The sequence below is a fragment of the Bos indicus genome, chromosome 12 (genome assembly GCF_029378745.1).
Source record: "Bos indicus isolate NIAB-ARS_2022 breed Sahiwal x Tharparkar chromosome 12, NIAB-ARS_B.indTharparkar_mat_pri_1.0, whole genome shotgun sequence".
Taxonomy (NCBI): Eukaryota; Metazoa; Chordata; class Mammalia; order Artiodactyla; family Bovidae; genus Bos; species Bos indicus.
The window spans coordinates 87,775,110-87,794,651 of record NC_091771.1 but is presented as its reverse complement, the minus strand read 5'-3'; the positions used below and the strand labels follow the sequence as shown (position 1 = coordinate 87,794,651).

Genomic DNA, 19,542 nt, shown 5'->3' with positions numbered 1-19,542 from the left:
TCTGGCCCAGTTCCCACCCGCTCTGCGTGCTGTCCACGTCTGTTCTGCTGAGCTGCGTTTCTGTGCCTCTTCTCTCTGAGCAGACATGGAGCGTCCTCTGTCTGGCCTTCTGGGGCCGCTGTGCTGAGGGGACGCACAGATCTGAGAGCGGGCACAGTGAGCCCCTGCGCCTCACAGGGACTTCGCAGGGAGCCCCGGCCCAGCTGCATTTACCTGCGACAGCTGGTGCCGTTCTCACTGTTTGAGCAGCCCGCCTTCAGCGGTGGTCTGCTGGTCGTTTTCCCAGGAACAGAGCGAAGGGAACCAATGATTCTATCGTGAGACTTGGTGTTGTCTTGTACTGTGAGGGTCTCTTCTGCTTCCAGGCTTCCCGACTCCGGGGCTGATTGGTGCCCCCGGCTTCCCTGGCGACAGAGGAGAGAAGGGTGAACCGGGCTTGCCAGGCGTGTCGCTGCCAGGACCCAGTGGAAGGGACGGGCTTCCCGGCCCCCCTGGCCCCCCCGGGCCCCCTGGGCAGCCGGGCCACACAAGTGAGTACCTTGTGGGCGTGTCCCGTCCAGGACGGGTGCAGGCAGGGCTCAGCGGGGCTGGGGGTGGGATGCCCGAGTTCACGTGCCGAGCCAGAGGCTGGGTGTCCAGTGACTTACGGATTATCTGCATCTCACGTGGGTGTCTTTGCCAAGTTAGTCACCGCAGAAGGGATGCTGCACATGAACTAATGAAGCTGGGTTAGGGGAACAAGAGCCGGCTTAACCTGCATCTGAAGGTGGGAAGCAAGCTGGTACTGACACAGACACGTGTGCGTGGGCGCGCACACAAACACACATGCACACACACACGCATGCACGCACACGTGCACACACGCACACACACACACGCGCACACGGAGAAGGGGCTGCTCTGTCTGTGTGGTAACATAGTAAGTGGCTTCAAATCCGAACGGTAGTTCACCTTGGTTTTTCTCATCTGTCCACCATCAAAGCTGAGCGCAGAGTATGAACCTGTTGACTCAGTGAAGGGGGTTCTGTGGCTCCAAAGTAGCCCCAGTGCAGAGTATCAGAACCTTTGAGGGGACTTGAGCTAACGGCCCAGGGGGCTGGGTCTACACTCCAGCTTGTGGGGAGTGTCAGAACCTTCCAGGGGACTTGAGCTAATGGCGCAGGGGGCTGAGCTGACTCCATCCAGCCTGTGCACAGCAGAGCGACTGCAGCGTGGCTCCTTAGGCTGCTGGAAGGGGCTCCCGGAGGTGCCCATGGTTGACTCCCGGAGGGCAGACCCAGCTTCACGGAAGGACTTCTCGTGGGTGAAGCTCCATAAGGAGGCCAGATACGCCGTAGACGGCATGAGTGCCTCCAGATGGGCACCCTCACTGGGAACCCGGAACCCAGAACCCAGTGGCGTGCTTTTCCTCGTTAACGGGTCATGAGTGCATCCACTGTGACTTCCCGGGGACTCCCATCCCTTCTGATGAGAAACATGGAGAATGAAGATCAAATAGCGAAGTCCTAGAGGCATGCAGCACAAAGGCACGTTTCTCTGCATTTCTGAGAGAAGCTTGTGGGCATCAGAAGGGCCTTTGGGTGCTCATTCACTCATCCCTTGGTCACTTACTCGTTCAACAAACATCGGCGTGCCTACGATGCCAGGCGCCACCCTGAGACCTGGGACAGAGCCCACGAAACAGTCCGGACCTCCTGGGCCGTGCACCGTGAGACAGAGACCAAGTAAATCAGTAGCTGATGGGGTAGCAGCTGGGGCTACAGATTCAGGAGGAAACGAAGGCAGGAGGGGAACAGAGGTCGGGGTGTGGGCAGGCGGGCCGTGGGGTATAGTTTTAAATCGAGTGATCGGCAAAGAGGCTGGTGAGAAGCCAGCCGTGGGGAAGTCTCGAGCCTTCTCTTAGTATACTGCCGGTTTTGAAATGTGAACAGCTCCCGTGGAAAGACGTGAACTTCTCCCCGCCGTGGATTGTGCGGGGCGTGGGAGTTGAATGCCTTGTGACGTTTACCCTCTCGGTTTCCCAGTTCCCTTTGCAGGCTGTGCAGATCAGGTGGTGCCCATCACAGTGTGTGAAGTGGTGATTGCATAAATGAGAGTTTTGCACAGATGGGGCTGGTGTGTGGGCTGCGGACGCAGGAGCTGCAGCCGTGGATCGCTGGGCTACAGTCGTGACGGGTGACCGGTGCAGCCCGAGTTGAATCACTCGCTCTGTCCTTTTCCTTCTAAGATACCGGAGAAGGAAGTGCTAACTCTATCACTGTGTGTGTCCAGAAGCGATGCTGTTTTTTGGAACCACAACAGATGGCGTGTGTGTCACTGCAGTTCATGTTCATGCTTCTTCACGTCAGTGACGCTCAGGGTTGAATCAGAACAATTAGGGGTGTTTTCCCACGCACAGCCTGCACCTCTGAAATAATGAGCACTTTGCTGTGAGTCTTCTCAGCAGGAAAAAAAGGCATAAAGTTTCTCAGGTCTCTGTTGACCTCACAGATGTAGGATATGGACAGCCCATCACTCTTTGAGCCTCAGTTTCTGAATCTGTAAGGATCATGGGGTGTACTTTGTCGTAAGGATGATGGTGTGTACTTTGCAAGATAATATGAAATAAGGTTCAGGACGGGGCTCAAGAGCTGAAATACGTGTTAGAATCATAAAGTAGAAACTTTAGCTGTGACGGCTTTGTGACGGGGAGCGGACGGACGCTCTGTGTGCTGGTTGCGCTTTACAAGTTAACGTACTGGGACTGTATCTTGTCCAGATCACAGCTGGATTCCTAGTACTTGTCAGAAAGCCTGAACACAGGGTCATTTTGTAACAGAGACTGAATTAAGAGCCGGTGAGAACACCTGGCTTCAGCTTGGTGGGCGTGATCCTGTAACTGTTAAAAATCCATTTCAGATGGAATCGTGGAATGCCAGCCTGGGCCGCCAGGGGACCAGGGTCCTCCCGGAATTCCAGGGCAGCCGGGGTTGACGGGCGAAGTTGGAGAAAAAGGTAAGAGGTTTAATTGTTCAAGAAAGGGTGACTGTGCGTGGGCGTGTGATACATTCCTTCATACGTACCGGCTTTGGGCGGATGTGGGTACATTCTTCATTTGAAGCTGTCTTCAAAGTCCCTTCCTTGAGACGCCTCCCGATGGCCCTGCTGAGATTACTGGGTGCTGGAGAGACAGTTATCACCGGGGAGGCAATGGGGGCCTTGAAGTCCGAGTCCCTCCCTGTGGTCAGCAGATTAAATTCCCAGATTGATATCTCCGTGCGGTCCTCTGGTTCAAAGTCCGAGACTCCATTCTCCAGGAATGCACATCTTTCCAGCCGTCAGCCCAATCACAAGTGTGCACACAGGATGTTCACACCCCTGTCTCAGTTCCCTTAATCAGTGTGAGCAGCTCTGAGATGGTGGGTCTGCCGACTCTACCCGGGGCTCTGTTTTATCTTAACCTTCTCAAGGGTCTGTAATGCCAGCCCAGGACCCAGCATAATCCCCTCACAATCTTGGGAACATGGCTCATCTCTGTACAGACAGGCCTGCCTTAGCATGGACTAAACCAAGGATGTTCTGGTATTTATATAGTATGGCTCTTAATGCCCAGAACAAAGACAGCGTGGCCCCCACAGGACTGATCCCTCTGGGCCCCACGTCTGGCTTTAGATTGCAGAGAATCTGCACTCTTCAGAAGTTTAACATGCAAACGCCTGGAAAACGTCTCAGCACTTTGACAACCATGTACATTGCAGAACCCTAGATACAGTTGAGGTTTAGGACAAAGGCACCAAGACATCCCAAAGGCCTTAGCGTAGTTTGAAGATCAAGAGGCAAGAGATTCACATTTCCAAAAAAATGCGTGTCCTCCCGTCTTCCGGCTCTGGGGTTCCTCTCATCGTCCCTCTTCCGTGTCAGGTCAGCTCTTGATTTTGTTTTCACTCCCCTGTGTCATATGTCAGCCTGGAACACAGGTTCAAAGTCCCGGAGTTAGAGGGGCAGTTGCCTAAGAAACGCTAAGTCAAAGAGAAAGATGATGGGGAGTTTCAGAGTTAAGAGACAGAAGGATGCAATTGTGTCATCTCAGGCTGATGAGCAGAATGGAGTTCTGGATCACGGTGGATTGAGGCAGGGCCTGTCCCTCTGCAGGACAGAAGAATGGGGCTCCTTAGAAGGGTCCCCATGGTTGCCTGTGACCGTGCTGAGGGCAGAGGGCAGGCCCTGTGTCAGGGACCCACAGCCCCTGGCAGCTGGATGCGTCCGGGGCGGGCGCTGGGTGGACGATGCCTCTCCTCTGCTGCCACTGTGCTGCAGGGCTTTCTGCTCCCTTGTTCCGCATAATGTTCCGTGTCTCCTGTTTTAGGTCAAAAAGGAGACAGTTGCCTCGTCTGTGACACAGCAGAGCTTCGTGGGCCCCCAGGGCCACAGGGACCCCCCGGAGAAATAGGTAAGACCCCCAGTGTGAAAGGGACTGGGTTGGGATTTGCTTCATTGGGTCAGAACCTTCGCAGTGAAGCGCGTCTTACATGCCTGACCCGATGGTCTGCATCAGTGTTAAAGCAAGAGATGAGAAGTGGACCTGCCCTTCCAGGATTTGTCCATTTTGTCGAAAACGATCAAGATGGCCTACAAATTCAGTGTCAGGAAGGTTTCCTAGTGAAAGGGTGGCAGCAGGTGGTTCACACAGCTCTGAAAACTTCCTCATCTCAGAGGAGGTCACCGCCTGCTTTGGTGGAAGTGTTCCCCGGATGGGCGAGCAGGGATTCGTAACCATCTGGAGTCAGGGGTCCTGGTGTGCATTCCAGGGTCACTTCCCCACTTCTGAGCCCATTTTAGGCATTTTTTGGTCATTACTCTCTTGAGATTCTTTAAACATCACGCACTTTGTATAAAATCTTTGCACTTCTGAATCTTGAAGAAAGAGGAAGTATTTCGAGCTTCCTAGAAGTTAGAAAGTGTCTTGTCAACGCTGTGCTGAATTTTCCCTCCCTCTGTCTCTTGCAAGGTTTCCCAGGACAGCCAGGAGCCAAGGGTGACAGAGGCTTGCCCGGCAGGGACGGTCTGGAAGGACTGCCCGTAAGTAGACCAGCCTGAGTTCCTGTACGTGTTACAAGCTCCACTGAGCAAACCAGCAAAGGCGTATCTTTTTGCATCTGCAAGTGGACTCTTGCTTTATTTGGGAGCCAGTAAAGGATTGCTTTGTGGAACAGTTAGAATTACCCGCCATGTCCTTCCTGACTGATTGAGCTGAGAACGGGCTGAAGCATTGAATCCAGAACCCTCATCCCAACTTGCTGGTCTTCTCACCCGGTCAAAATTCAGCAGCCACTTAACCTGTGTCCAGGTGTGGCTCAGCGCTGGGGGGCTCTTTCCCACGGGGCCTCGAGGGGCTCTTGCAGCCAATGGTGCCACGAAGGGTCACGCCAAAAGCCGCGCTGGTGAGCTGTTGGCTTTCTGCATGACCATCCATCCTCCACCAGATAGCCTAGGACTCCTCAGTGAGTAAGCTCGGCAGTGATGGTTTCTATGGTGTCGGGGGCAAACGGACCTATCTTCTTCTGGAAATCTGAGCTATTCCTTTATTTTCATTATTGCAGATATAGATTTTGAAAATTCCTATCACCAACATCTATTATAAAGATGCTTTTTCAAACCTGTAAAGGCAATATCTCAATCTCAGGATGTGAAAACTTTCAGTTAAACAGAATATCAGTTTCTCAACCTTTCTACTTTGTTTTAAAAGGAGTCATTGAATAGGAAATTATAGTAATGATCTTAAATATTGAAGGACATGACTTTTGTGTGTGTAATCAGCTTCTCTGCTAAAGCTTTTAGACCTCTGGGGTTTCTTCTCACATGGTCTTTGTTCTTCTAAGTTCAGTAAGCATTAACCAGCTTCTCCAATTTCTTTCATTCCTTTTTTCTTTTCATTTTTCTTTTGTTCTAAATTGAACATTAAATCTTTAGCTTTATTCTTTTTTAGGTGTACAAATTACATTTGTAGTTTAAAAAGATATTTCTGAAGGTTCTATAAAAGTGGGCCAGGCCAAGAGTGAGTTGAGATAGGAATGAAACAGCTGGAATTCAATGGTTTTCTCCGTTTGAAGTCAGATCACGGGCCTCTGCTCTCCAGAACTTCCCCGGTGCCTGGGGAGCTGAGTTAGAAGTCGCAATTGTTTAAAATATTTCTAAATAAGTTGTAAGTTCACAAAGCTGGGAATGCTGACTGTGGTGGGGATCAAAGTCGGAACCACTTTGAAGGCCACAGACAGCGTCTGGACGTGGTCTTTATCTCCTTGGCCTTTCTGGAATAAAGATTTCCTGCTTCGAGTCTGCCTGGAACCTGGTTCAGACACCCACCCCTAGATCCAGCCCCAGACCCAATAAAAATGAGGAAAAAGAAAGGAAGGGGGATGGATGAGGAGAAATCATGATGAAGAAAAAATGCAGAAGATGTACAGCAAAAAGGCAAATCCCTGAACCTTGTCCGTCAGAGCTCCTTTCTTGGGATAGAAGGAAAACACTTCTAAAAACTGTTCTGTGGGTAAATAACTTGAGACGATGATGGTTTTCCCTTTGGTAGGTGCAGTGTCACAGCTCCATGGTTAAACTAGCTCGGAAATGTGGTCCCCTCATTTCGCATTTGGCTGGAGGCTAAAAGAGGCTCTGCAGACCAGGAGAGCCAACTGGAAAGCAGATTCCAGTGAAAACCCCTCTGGTCCTGCACTTGGCTAGGGTGGCGCTTCTGAGACATGTCCTCTGAAGGCCGAGAGTTTGATTCTGGGGAGCAGAGTCCACTCTGAGACGCTGAAGCCCAGCCCCCAGCAGGTCTGGGGTCACTGGGAATGACCTGCGTTGGTTGGATGGAACGTCTCCTGAATTTTCCCAGGGCGGCACACTTTTGGGAAGACGAATGCTCAAGTCGTCAGATCTCCAGTTTGTGCAGCTGAACCACCAAGGCAGCTTTTGATTCTTCAGTATTTATCTTAAGGGATGAGAATCAAAAGACCTTTAAATCGTTTAGGATTAAGAAGGTCTGTGGCAGAGAAACCGCATGAGATGTCCTTGGGGTGTAAATGTCACTTTTCAAAGAAACCCTGGATTTCTCCCTCAATGCCTGACAAGGTCATCGGTATGCGGGAAAAAATTGTATTTTTCCCACCCTGTGCTCATAGTATTAGAAAGCACTGTATCTCTAAGCTGTGAATCATCGACACAACATAAGAGGTGCTTCTGTTTTGAGAAGTTCTGCACTGGTTGTAATTCCTTACCCTGGCATTAATTTTTTATTGATGGGTATTGCTGGTTCAGCATGTCCTTCCTCCAGCATCTCCCTCTTGGAGACAGGCACACGGAGACAAGAAAGAAAGCCTTGGAGCCTTGGTCTTGCCCTCAAAGCCCTGAAAAGCTAGGAGAGAGATGAGCAGGCAGTGAATGTCCCTGAGAGCAGGGAGGACCCCAGGCTGCAATGTGGTAACGTGGGAACAGAGCTCCTGTCTGAAGAGGTTTCTGAGTTTAGCTGGGCGTCATCACCGACTCAATGGACATGAGTTTGAGCAAGCTCCGGGAGTTGGTGATGGACAGGGAGGCCTGGCGTGCTGCAGTCCATGGGGTCGCAAAGAGGTGGACATGACTGAGCGACTGAACTAACTGAACTGAAGGATGCACGGGAGCTAATATTAACTCGGAGAGAAAACGCTACAAAATACCACAGCAGCTTTCAACCAAGTAATGACTTCTCCCTGACCCCTGCTAACCTTCCCAGCGGGTGGCTGGCGGAAATACTGCGTGGCCCCTCCGGGGACCGGCACACGTAGGTCGAGCGTTTTCCCTGATCCCCCAGGAGAGCTGAGCGAAGTGTGCTCGGCTCCCAGGGGCACTTCGGCCCAGGGCCAGCTCCGACCAGCGGTGTCTGTCCAGCGGCACTTTCTGCCAGGATAGACCTCCTCGGTCAGCACTGTCCCGTTTGGGCACCCCTGGCCGGTGGTGGCTACTGAGTCCTTGAAGTGTGGCTGTGAGACTAAGGAACTGAGGCTTAATGTTAAGTTTTTAAAGAGTAGTGGGCAGTGCAGCCTTTTCGCCCCTCTCCCGACTTCTGGAAGAGCCCTGGCTGTTTTTGGCTGCGTCTTTGAGAAGGGGTAACTGCCCGTCTGGGCGGAGCAGCCTCCCCACAACTGAGCTGGCACCGTCTGACTCCCCGGAGGCCAGATGAGCAGACACATGTCTACCCCACGGTGATGCCTCCCTAGCGTGCCAGCCCCCAAACCCCTCTGAGCCGAGCCCCCACGTCTGTGTCCCAGGCAGGCTTTCCTAAATAACACCTGACTCCACGGGGCCCACAGGGTGTAGGGGGACCCAGGATGGGCTCTGCGGCGGGAAATCAGTACTTTCTGGCATGCGGTCCTGGACATATCACTGACCTTCTCTGAATATTAGCTCCTCACCTGCAGAGTGGTCGTTCCCGTGGTTTCCCTGCAGAGTTGGGTTAAGAGTCAGGGGTGCCCCAGGATGGGACACCTTGCAGGCGTGTGGGGAATGGGAGCCGTGTTGATGTCTAAAGCTTGTGTAGAGTTGGGTGTCTCCCTGCCCCCTGGCTGTCTCCATTGAGGAGCCCAGGTTACACATAGACACAGATGTGTGCTTGTGTGAGTGCGTGTGTGTGTGTGCATGTGGTTCACAGACATCCAAAATCCATTTAAAAGGGAGTTTACAAAAAGGGGCTCAAGCCACACGAATCCTGCCTAGTGAGCAGGGAGCCTGCAGACTCCTCTCAGAGAGCAGCTCACTGAGACAGTCGTTGGAAGCCCTGGCTCTTCCCTCTGCTCGGGAGGCTGGAGGAAGCACCTTCCAGGGGTGTGGGCCTCCCTTGAGGATCCTGCCTTCCAGGAGCTGAGAGATAGTCTCTTGGGAAACTTACTCGTGTTCCATTGATGGCTCAGCATCGTGGTTACAGAGCTGGCTGGGTGCTCACCACGGGCGTCTCCTCTGCCCAGGTGCCTTGTACTCTCTCATCTCTTCCGGAATTAGGGCCATGAGCATGGAAGGGAAGCTGCGTTGATTTCAGCACTGGCCAGACGTGGAGAACGTGGCTGTTCCCAGCTCTGGCTCTGGCTCCTGGGCCCAAGGAGTCTCAATCCAGCCCCTGCCAGTCAGAGCTGACCTGTTCTGGGCAACGTTAGCAGTTGTGAAAGGCAAGAAAGTCACCGGGGACTGGCCCACGGGCTGGGGACAGCTGCTTTTCTGTGCCTGCCCCTGCCAGCAATCCCTCCTAAAGGCATTTTCAGGGCAATGCGGCAGTGAAGTCAGCTCAGGGCTTGGTCACAGAGCTGCTGGCTGGCTCCCAGATGGGGAACGAGGAAACCTACGCCCGTTCCCACTTGCCCAGGCATCCTGGCTCCTCCTTGGCTCTGCATTGCTCTCTGGACCAGCGTCTTTGCCGGGGGCATCATCAGGTTTTGTTCTTGCAGGGTCCGCAAGGTGCGCCGGGGCTCATGGGCCAGCCGGGAGCCAAGGGCGAGCCCGGTGAGATCTACTTCGACATACGGCTCAAAGGCGACAAAGGAGACCCCGGCTTCCCAGGCCAGCCCGGCATGCCAGGCAGAGCGGGCTCCCCCGGAAGAGACGGCCAACCGGGTCTGCCCGGCCCCAGAGGCTCCCCGGTAGGTGGATTCCCAGACTCTGAATGTGTGCTTGACGGATGGATAGGTAGATAAACGAGTCATTGGTATCATAACTGCCTGTTTCCACTCGGGGGTCATTGTCATAGACAGACTCGTCTCTCGTCCCCTGGGAAAGCTGTGGTCTGTAAACTCGGGAGCTGAGGACCTCGCCTTGAACAATGAGATGATAAGGGGGCCACTGTCTTCTGATGGATCTGGGGGAACTGAAAAGGTGCCCAGCTGCTGGGTGGGAGGTGAAGTTTAAAGTTAATGGCGTTCAAGTCACCCTTTCAGAGAAGATTCCAGAGTAAATGCCTTCCTCTGCGGCGTGTGCCCTGGTCTGGGGGGGGGCAGGCAGGGTGATCGCTCTGCTGAGACGGAAGAATGCGGTTTCGCTGATTAACTGCAGGTTGACCTTTGCTGAAGGGTCAAGGTAAACGAGGAGCACAGCCACGCTAGACCCTGGTCACTCATTTACCGCAGATGCTGGGAGTGTGTGCTGGGTCGGAGCGCTGGTATGTCTGCTGATAATGCTCTCTTTTTCACTGCAGGGTTCCGTAGGATTGAAAGGGGAGCGTGGCCCCCCGGGAGGCGTCGGATTCCCCGGGAGCCGTGGCGACATCGGCCCTCCGGGGCCTCCAGGCTTTGGCCCGATTGGCCCCATTGGTGACAAAGGACAGATAGGCTTCCCAGGAACCCCCGGGGCCCCAGGCCAGCCAGGTGAGGCCCGAGGTCCTCGGGTGCTGCCCCAGAGCACCAGGAGCCTGGGCTCAGCCAGGTGCGGGTGTGGGTCTGGTTTCAGTCCTGCCAGGAGGTGGACTGTGGCCTGGACAGGTCCTTCCTTAGCATTCCCGTATGTCATCCCTTCCTTTATGAGCTGGGCTGGGTGATGTGTGTCACATCTGGATGACAAGAAGTTGAATTTAAGGTAATTTCCTTGTAAATAACTATGCCATGCATGGCAGCCCTCTCTAGTATTCTTCCCTGGAGAATCCCATGGGCAGAGGAGCCTGGCAGGCTCCAGTCCAGGGGGTTGCAAAGAGCGGGACATGACTGACGCGGCTTAGCACCAGCATGCACATGCCGTGTGTACCAGCGAAAATCAGCCCTTTCTGTGGATGGTAAACAAGCATAAGCCCCTGCTCCCTTTTTCCCCGATGCGTGGCCCGTTTTGGCTTCTGTGTCTCCCAGGCCATGTCCTTCCCACCTCTCCGCTGATTGCACACACTCAGTGACTGACCCACAGTCACGTCAACCTGGTTCTTTAGCTCCATGCTAGTTTAAGTCACCTGAGAGTTTTCGTGTTGCTCTGGGTGCCATGCATGCTGCTTTGTAACCGGAGAGGAAGCAAGCCAGAGCTCTCACCCTCCAGAGCCCACCACCTGGGCGTCAGCAGAGGGCGTGGGGGGCAGGCTGTGTGAGCGGTCCCACGGATGTGCTCCACGGCATCGCCGTCACTGGTTCATCGTCAGGGACCGCAGGGAAGGGGGCTCGCCAGGGCCCGCACACAGCTGCTCACTGTTAGCTGACTGTGATTCACTGGAAGGACTGACGCTGAAGCTGAAGCTCCAGTACTTTGGCCACCTGATGTGAAGAGCTGACTCATTGGAAAAGACCCCGATGCTGGGAAAGATTGAGGGCAGGAAGAGAAAGGGACGACAGAGGATGAGATGGTTGACGCGATAGACGTGAGTCTGGGCAAACTCCAGGAGATGGTGAAGGACAGGGAAGCCTGGCGTGCTGCAGTCCATAGGGTCGCAGAGAGACTCGACCTAGCGACTGAACGACAACCGAGGAGAAAGGGAACACTGACATGGTTGCCTGCAGAACTTACAAAAGAAGAGGTCAGGAGTGACCGGTTCACAGAGGACAGAGGACGTGAGCTTTACTGAGACGTTTTAAAAGTTGGAGAAGTGAGTGAAAGGTGGCCGGGGATGATTCCCGTGGCGTGAGCAGGAAACCCCGAGGAGTGCAGTGACTCAGCAGTGGATGGTCAGGGTTTCCAGGAAGAGCTGCCCACCATCCCGAGCCGGTGTCCAGCCCCAAGTTCCACCAGTCTCGGCCCCACTGGGAGCCGTCATCTCCCTGTGAAGGCACAGTGTAGAGTCATCAGCTCGGTACCGCAGGAAATGCCAGCAGCCTTTGATGGAAGTCCAAACCCAGCTTTCTGTGTCGGTTATTCCTAATGTCATTGCTAGGTAATCACTGGTTACTTGGCCTTAAGTTAGGACTTACTTGTTTGCTGTTTAGCAAGGATCTGAGAAATGTCTCATTCATGATTCCTTTCGGGGCAGGACATCCTGGGCTTGACTTAGGAAGCCCCTTGGTCTTGGAGAACGGGCCCTCCTACTCCTGATTCCCGGAGCACCGTCTCGAGTGTTCTTTGTGCTTCTCGAATCTGAACATGCCTGCTGCTAAGTCGCTTCAGTCGTGTCCGACTCTGTGCGACCCCACAGACGGCAGCCCACCAGGCTCCGCCGTCCCTGGGATTTTCCAGGCAAGAGTACTGGAGTGGGTTGCCATTTCCTTCCCTGAATCTGAACACTTGCAGAGTGTAAATAGGAATCAGCTTTTTTTCTCAGCCAGAAACCACCACCATCAGAAAAGCCAGTGGGGTACACAGAGGTAGGTCTTGAGAGGATGAGAAGAAGGCTCCCAAAGGTGGAAGGCTAGCAGTGCTGTTGGTCAGTCTCCACATTCCGGAAGGTCCCTGGGCCATTCCAGACCCCGGCGGCTCTGGGGTTAGAGACCCAGCTGCTCTGATCGGCCAGAGCTGTGTTTACTCTGAGGATCGTAAAAGCCTCGTCCCCAGGCCTGGGCCTGATAGCAGAGATGTGTTGGGGTCAGGCCCCGGCGGTTCCCACAGTCTGAAGCTAACAAGAGTGCCGCCGCCCTCGGGAGGGCCTCGTTATCCTGAATTCTTTAACGTAGGCGATGATTCAGTGGCGCTGAGGCCCGTGGTCCTTCCCTGACACAGCTCAATCCTGACACCCAGTGGTCCCCTCAGGCATGGGCGCCTGGGGCTGGGCCTGCCCCTCCCAGCTTGCAGAGGGAAAGGAGGCTTTTCTGGGCTGCTGGCGATAACCCTGCTCGTGTCACCCGCGGAGCAGGTCCTGAAGATGGCTTCCAGCGGACGGGCCTCAGAGCAGCGGAGAGCCAGTCCCATCTGAGACGCTCAGAGGGGCCAGCCAGAGGGTCCTGACTTGGACAGATGGTGACCCGGGGTTGCCTTGCCCTGTGTGCAAAGTTTTCAGCTTTTCGTGACTCTTGTTTTGGACACGTAAGGGATGCCTGTGTCGACCAAATGTCCGGGTCAGTCTGGACGTTTGTGAAGAGGCAGTCGGTCTCTGTGAGAGAGGCTTCAGTGGGAGGAAGGCAGGGAGGCATGTGGACAGGGCTGCTCTCCCGGACGTGAGGCTGCGGCCCTCACGCCGAGCGTTTGTTCTCTTTCCCCAGGTCCCAAGGGCGAGGCGGGGAAAGTCGTGCCCTTGCCCGGCCCCCCTGGAGCAGAAGGACTTCCCGGGTCCCCCGGCTTCCAGGGGCCACAAGGTACCCTTAGGATTCTCACCGGTTCACCTGGGGGCCCCCTGGGAAAGTGCTCCTGTTCTCCTCTGACCACCGGCCTCTCCCGCTGCAGGTGACCGAGGTTTTCCTGGAAGCCCCGGAAGGCCGGGCCTCCCTGGAGAGAAGGGCGCCATCGGCCAGCCTGGGATTGGATTTCCTGGGCCTCCCGGCCCCAAAGGTGAGCCCTGCTGGGGCCTCACGAGGGGTCTTGCTCACGTGTGGGTTCAGGGACTTCTCTGGCAGTCCAGTGGTGAAGACTTCACTCGGTCAATGCACGCGGCACGGGTTCAATCCCTGGGCAGGGAACCAGGTTCCCGTGCGTTGTGTGGCGTGGCCCAAGGATTTTTGTTTTTTAAAGATCCAGGTCTGCACTGGGAGATCCGGGCTGGTTTTCTAACCAGGCAACAGGGATGCCCCGACCTCACTCAGAGTCCCCAGAGTCTAAATCACCATTCCCAGTCTGCTAATACTGGTGTGATGTGTTTGCAGGGAGCAGATAGGAAAAAAAGTTTGCAAAGTAGGAAAGGAATGGAGGGACAGGACAGAGGGACAAAGAGGAGGGGGTGGCCGGCACCGTGAGGGGTCCCTGCCCCAGCTGCCCCCCACCAGGCCCAGCATGGTCTCATCTTCCTTGCTGACCCCCTCAAGTCTGTTCAAGTTCATCTGAGCAGGTTAAAGAAGTGGAGGATGTCAGGAGTAGTGTTTTACATTGATTTACATAGATTTTTTTGACTCTTCCAAACAGGCATTGATGGTTTACCTGGAGACGCTGGACCTCCTGGGAATCCGGGTCGTCAAGGCTTCAACGGCTTACCTGGCAACCCCGGTCCACCTGGACAGAAGGTACGTATCGAGCATTCCCCAGATTGCTGTCCACATCGCTGTGATGAACTGGGCACATAAATCACAGGCTGCTAATCCCACGGGGTGTGTTGGGTCAGCGTGTTTTATGTGAAATAGCATCAGACAGGAAACACCAGGGGACGTGGGGCAGCACGCAGCGCCGCGTCTACAGGAAACACCAAGGGACATGGGGCAGCACACAGTGCTGCGTCTACAGGAAACACCAGGGCACATGGGGCAGCACGCAGCGCCGCGTCTACAGGAAACACCAGGGGACGTGGGGCAGCACGCAGTGCCGCGTCTACAGGAAACACCAGGGGACGTGGGGCAGCACGCAGCGCCGCGTGTACAGGAAACACCAGGGCACGTGGGGCAGCACGCAGCGCCGCGTCTCTGCAGAGGAATCGTTTTTTTTCCGCTTCGCGTCTGGGCTGTTGCCCGAGTGCGTCCTGGGTCTCCGTGTGCAGCGTGTCCTTTCGGGAGTGGAGGGAGAAAGCAACATGAAGCCCCCAGGGAGGGTGGGCCGCAGCCGCTCTCAGCTTCCGTGATAGGGACATTTGGGCCCAGGAATTCGTGGTGATGGGGACTGCGCTGAGGACTGCGGGGTCCATCGGCGCCTCCTCCATGGCCCGAGCCACAGATAGCAAAAGAGCTCCCCAAGTGCACGACAGGTGTGACAGCCCACAAACCTCGGCTCGGAGGGTCACCGGCTTCCCTGTGCTGCTGGTCTCCAGGGCGAGCCTGGAGTTGGTCTGCCGGGACTCAAAGGCCTGCCCGGGATACCTGGCATCCCCGGCACCCCCGGGGAGAAGGGAAACGTCGGAGGACCGGGAATTCCTGGAGAGCACGGCGCCATCGGCCCCCCAGGCCTCCAGGGGCTCAGAGGTAACGTCTTACGGGCAAATCCAGCTGGTGGCAGGGAAGGGGCCTGTTTCTCGTGTGGCCTCAGAGCCCCTACGAGGCCCCAGTAAATGTTTGTTGAATGAATGATGAGAACCCTGGACGGCTTCCCGGCACCTGGTGTGGTGGGTGCTGCGCCCCGACACGGCCGTGCCCCTGTGCGAGTGGTCACTCTTTCCTCCCCATCCAGGTGACCCAGGACCACCTGGATTTCAAGGCCCCAAAGGAGCTCCGGGAGTCCCCGGAATCGGCCCCCCTGGAGCAATGGGCCCCCCCGGAGGACAGGGACCCCCTGGGTCATCAGGTGATACTGCGTTCTTCCAGAATGCCCCCTTTCCCTAACTCACAGTCTGTGGCTCAAAGGGGAAGAGGCAGCTCTTTTGTGGATACAGCTCTATTTTGTGAATACAGGTTTGATGGCTCAGATGGTAAAGAATCCGTCTATAAAGCCAGAGACCTAAGTTTGATCCCTGGGTCAGGAAAATCCCCTGGAGAAGGGATAAGGCAGCCCACTCCAGTATTCTTGCCTGGAGAACTCCATGGGCAGAGGAGCCTGGCGGGCTTCAGTCCACGGGGTGGCAGAGAGTTGGATAGGACTGAGCGACTAACACACACACACACACAGAGTCACGGATGCCATTCTCTTCCTCTCTCTGAACTTGGTTTATGGCCAGAGACACTTCCCCTTTATTGTATATTCAGTACCTTTTTTATTTAATTCAGAAGGATCGGCACCTCTGTCTGATCCTTCCACAGGAGGGGTAGTGAGTCGTGGGGAACACACAGGAGTCCGCGTCTAGAAGCTGCTTCTGCCTTTATAACCATCGTCAAGTGAGACAGTGGTGGTGGGCAGCAGAGGACAGCCAGGGAGAGCCATGCGGGGGACGCTGGGCTGAGTCTCACCACCACAGAAGGGCTGGGGAGGAGCCTGCTGCCGATGCCCCGGCAGGCAGAGGGAGCTTAGTCTTGGGACAGGGCGTGCCCAGCGGCGGCCCCACACACCACTGTCTGAGGACAGGGAGCAGCTCCATGGCCCCCGCCCTGATGTGGCCACAGCCACACGCCTTCTGCAGAAAGTCATGGGCACACGGGGTTCAGGGCACCGCCGGACACCCCGCCAGTCCTGCTGACGCCCCTTCTCTTCCCCGTCTCAGGCCCCCCCGGAGTGAAAGGAGAGAAAGGCTTCCCTGGCTTCCCAGGCCTGGACATGCCAGGCCCCAAAGGAGACAAAGGGTCCCAGGGGCTCCCTGGCCTGACGGGGCAGTCTGGGCTGCCTGGCCTTCCTGGACAGCAGGGCACCCCCGGCCAGCCTGGCATTCCAGGTGAGCGACTGTGAGCTCCACCCACGTGGGCCTGGGGAGGTGCCTCCCGGCTCTTGTTCACGACTCTCGTTCGGCCTCCGCCACCAACATTCACGCTCCTTCTGTCCGGCCACAGGTCCCAAGGGAGAGATGGGAGTCATGGGGACTCCGGGGCAGCCCGGCTCACCAGGGCCAGCGGGCGTGCCAGGATTGCCAGGTGCCAAAGGTAAGGAGCAGTGACTTCAGAAAAGCTTGTGTTGCGTATGTCTGGGCCCCAGTGCCTCGTGGGAAATTCTCTAATCATTGTAGGTTGTAGTTCATCCCAGGAAACCTAGGAAAGAAGAGGGTCAAGCGAGGGGTCCAGAAGTCCCCCTCATGTAGCTCATGATTCATGGGGATTACTGTGCCCTACCAAAAAGTCAAAGAGAAGACAGGTTTTGGGGTTTTCTTTGTTGGTACCGTTGAGTTTTGTTTTTTTAGAAATAGTGGAATCTTCAATCATGCAAGGTCAAAGGAACTGAGTCTTTAGAGTCAAAGTAGCAAACAGAGCAAGTTTACAAGTCTTAATTTTTATTTCCTATCATGACATTTAGTCCAAAATAATATTGTTGTTTTTTTTAAACAAAATTGACTTTGAACCTTAGACATGAAAGTGGTGATTTGTGTAGTTGAATGGGACAGAGCTCCCCTCCCGTTACTTCATGTAGAGTTGAGGGGTCACTGTGACCAGGAGTCATGAAGGGATTTAGGAAGGAGAGAAAAATGTCATTTATGTAAATTGAGAGTTGAAGTCTCATGTGTTGGAAGTATCAGCAGATGATGAACTCTGGAAACGGCTTAATGCCCGTCTGCCTGGCGTCACTTGCTCTGGGTGAGGCGGACGCTGGCCCTTGAGCGCCGCTTTCGGAGAGGCTGCTTCTTCTTTGTTCCTTGTCCGTCAGTCGCTTCTACTGGCCAGAAAGAAGGCCGCGCTGGTCGCTGCCCGGGGCCCTCTGCCACGTGTCACGCGTGCCGCCTCTCTCTGCAGGGGACCACGGCTTCCCCGGCTCTTCGGGACCCAGGGGAGACCCTGGCTTCAAGGGCGACAAAGGCGACGTGGGGCTCCCCGGCAAGCCAGGCTCCATGGACAAGGTGGACATGGGCAGCATGAAGGGCGAGAAGGGAGACCAAGGCGAGAAAGGTGACGTCGGGGAGCCCCACCCGCGGGGCGGGGCGGGAGTGCAGGGGCGTTCAGTTCTTCCCGCACGCTGACGCACCAACCTGTGTTTCTGCCGCTTGCTTTAAGCAGACTTGCATCATCATTATTTTTTTTTTTCCTGTGTTGTACAGGACAAACTGGTCCGACTGGTGATAAAGGATCCCGGGGAGACCCGGGAACCCCAGGTGTGCCGGGAAAGGATGGTCAGGCAGGACACCCTGGGCAGCCAGGTACAGTGGGAAGTCCAAGGTCGCCCGCACGGCAGGGGCTCGTGTGGGGATGAGTTACCTGTCATTTTTCATGGCTGTTGATCTGTTGGGTTTTTGTCTTTATGATCCCAGGACCTAAAGGTGATCCAGGTGTGAGCGGGATCCCAGGTGCTCCGGGACTTCCTGGTCCCAAAGGATCCACTGGTGGAATGGGCCTACCAGGTATGTGGGGCTTCGGAAAGGGGGCTTCTTCCAGGCGCGCCTGTGGCACCTGTCGGGCTGCCGGGGCGAGCCTTACGTGAGGCCCACTGCCTGAGGACATAATCCAGGGAGACGTGTCTTTTACACAGACTCACATCTTCGTGTGAGACCTCTTGCCTAGGGATGGTGGGCATTTGGCTGACCCTATGACCGTGGCTTAAAAAAACAGACAAAAGCCCTCCCAGTTTAACAAGATCAACATGGGTGGTAGGCTGTGGGCTTCCTCTAGGTGTGTCTATCTGGATCCATCGAAAAGGCGATTAATTCTCCACTCAGTTTTCTCAGCACCAGAGGCTCCTGCTCTCCTGACATTAGCTCAGAAGACTCTCCTGGGCCCTCTGCCCCAGTGCTGAGCTGGCTTCACACTTTGCCATTGGCATTTGCTGCAGTGGCAGCTGCCGCAGAGGAGACAGAGAGCTGAGAGCTGAGGGGCGCAAGCGGTCTGGCTCCCAAGGCTTCTCAGAATCTCCTGGGGCCACAAGCCAGGCCAGCAGGCCTGCTCACGGCTCCTCCCCAGGCCTGTGAGAGGCGCACTCTTTATTTAAGATATGAACGTCCAGCTGCTGTGGGCACCTATTTATAAATTAGTCTGACTGCCCACATCAGTCGTGGAAGCAGGCACACTTCTGTTCTCCATGACCTGCGTCACGCCCCCTCTGATTCATTTGGGTAGTGAAGTTTGACTGTAGAATAAAGGATGAGGAAGCCGCTTTATGCTGTTGGGAAAGTAGGCATGGGCTGAGCGGTTAGCATATTCCTTTCCTCTTTGTAATGTGACTGTCTTTAAAAAACAGGAAGGCTGTTTCCCAGCGTCCTTCTCCCAGGCGGGATGACTGGCCCCTGCCTGGACGACGCACAGCCCGAGAAAGGAGGGATGTGTGTTTTCCCGCCTCCTTCTCCACTGGCTGTTGAGGCGCGTTCTTATTTGTAATATTAGCACGGGCTAACCATACAACCTGCTTCCGTTGTGTGTGTTTCTAGGAATGCCAGGACCAAAAGGTGTGGCTGGCATCCCCGGCCCGCAGGGCATTCCTGGCTTACCTGGAGACAAGGGGGCAAAAGGAGAGAAAGGGCAGGCGGGGCTGCCTGGCATTGGGATTCCAGGACGGCCCGGGGACAAGGTAACTGCGTCCCGCACGAAAGCCCCTCCCACCTGTTTCTGGAAGCCCCTCCCATCTGTCTCTGGAAGCCCCTCCCACCTATCACGTAGAAGCCCCTCCCACCCATTCCCGCAGAACCCTGTCCCACCTGTCTCCCTCCCTCACCAAAGGCTGCCAGGGAGTGTGTAGTAAGCAGTTCTGCACAGTGAATGAATCCTAACGGAACAGTCTCCCCGCCTCCCCCAGGGAGGACCCGAGACTTGCTGAGAGCTGGAGCAGCAAATTATCGTGGGGCGAAGCGAAGGAGGAACTAGAGAAGCAAAACAGGCAGCTGCTCTTTGCCGCTGGGTTTCTGGCTCCTCCTCGGTTTCCAGAGTGGGCTTCGATTCCCTCTTTAGAAATCCAGAAGTGGAGTTCCGCCAGGCAGGAGTTGTTGCGCCCGCGTGTATACAGGCGGTCGTCCCCGAGCCCGCGTGTATACATGCGGTCGTTCCTGCGCCCGCGTGTATACAGGCGGTCGTCCCT

The 19,542-nt window shown here is 55.3% G+C and overlaps 1 protein-coding gene across 2 annotated transcripts in view; it reads left to right on the top strand.

The window, feature by feature from the left end:
- The window catches only part of COL4A1 (collagen type IV alpha 1 chain), a 131,458-nt gene that overhangs the window by 92,984 nt on the left and 18,932 nt on the right, over positions 1–19,542 (top strand). For both annotated transcript variants that reach the window (XM_070800478.1, XM_070800479.1), the window contains exons 21-37: positions 366–530; positions 2,899–2,994; positions 4,346–4,429; positions 4,988–5,058; positions 9,450–9,641; positions 10,193–10,361; positions 13,098–13,190; positions 13,279–13,383; positions 13,951–14,048; positions 14,783–14,933; positions 15,139–15,252; positions 16,103–16,270; positions 16,386–16,475; positions 17,277–17,429; positions 17,579–17,677; positions 17,789–17,878; positions 18,899–19,038. In XM_070800478.1, coding sequence (XP_070656579.1) covers positions 366–530; positions 2,899–2,994; positions 4,346–4,429; positions 4,988–5,058; positions 9,450–9,641; positions 10,193–10,361; positions 13,098–13,190; positions 13,279–13,383; positions 13,951–14,048; positions 14,783–14,933; positions 15,139–15,252; positions 16,103–16,270; positions 16,386–16,475; positions 17,277–17,429; positions 17,579–17,677; positions 17,789–17,878; positions 18,899–19,038 — 2,078 coding nt within the window. The remainder of the gene's footprint in view (positions 1–365; positions 531–2,898; positions 2,995–4,345; positions 4,430–4,987; positions 5,059–9,449; positions 9,642–10,192; positions 10,362–13,097; positions 13,191–13,278; positions 13,384–13,950; positions 14,049–14,782; positions 14,934–15,138; positions 15,253–16,102; positions 16,271–16,385; positions 16,476–17,276; positions 17,430–17,578; positions 17,678–17,788; positions 17,879–18,898; positions 19,039–19,542) is intronic.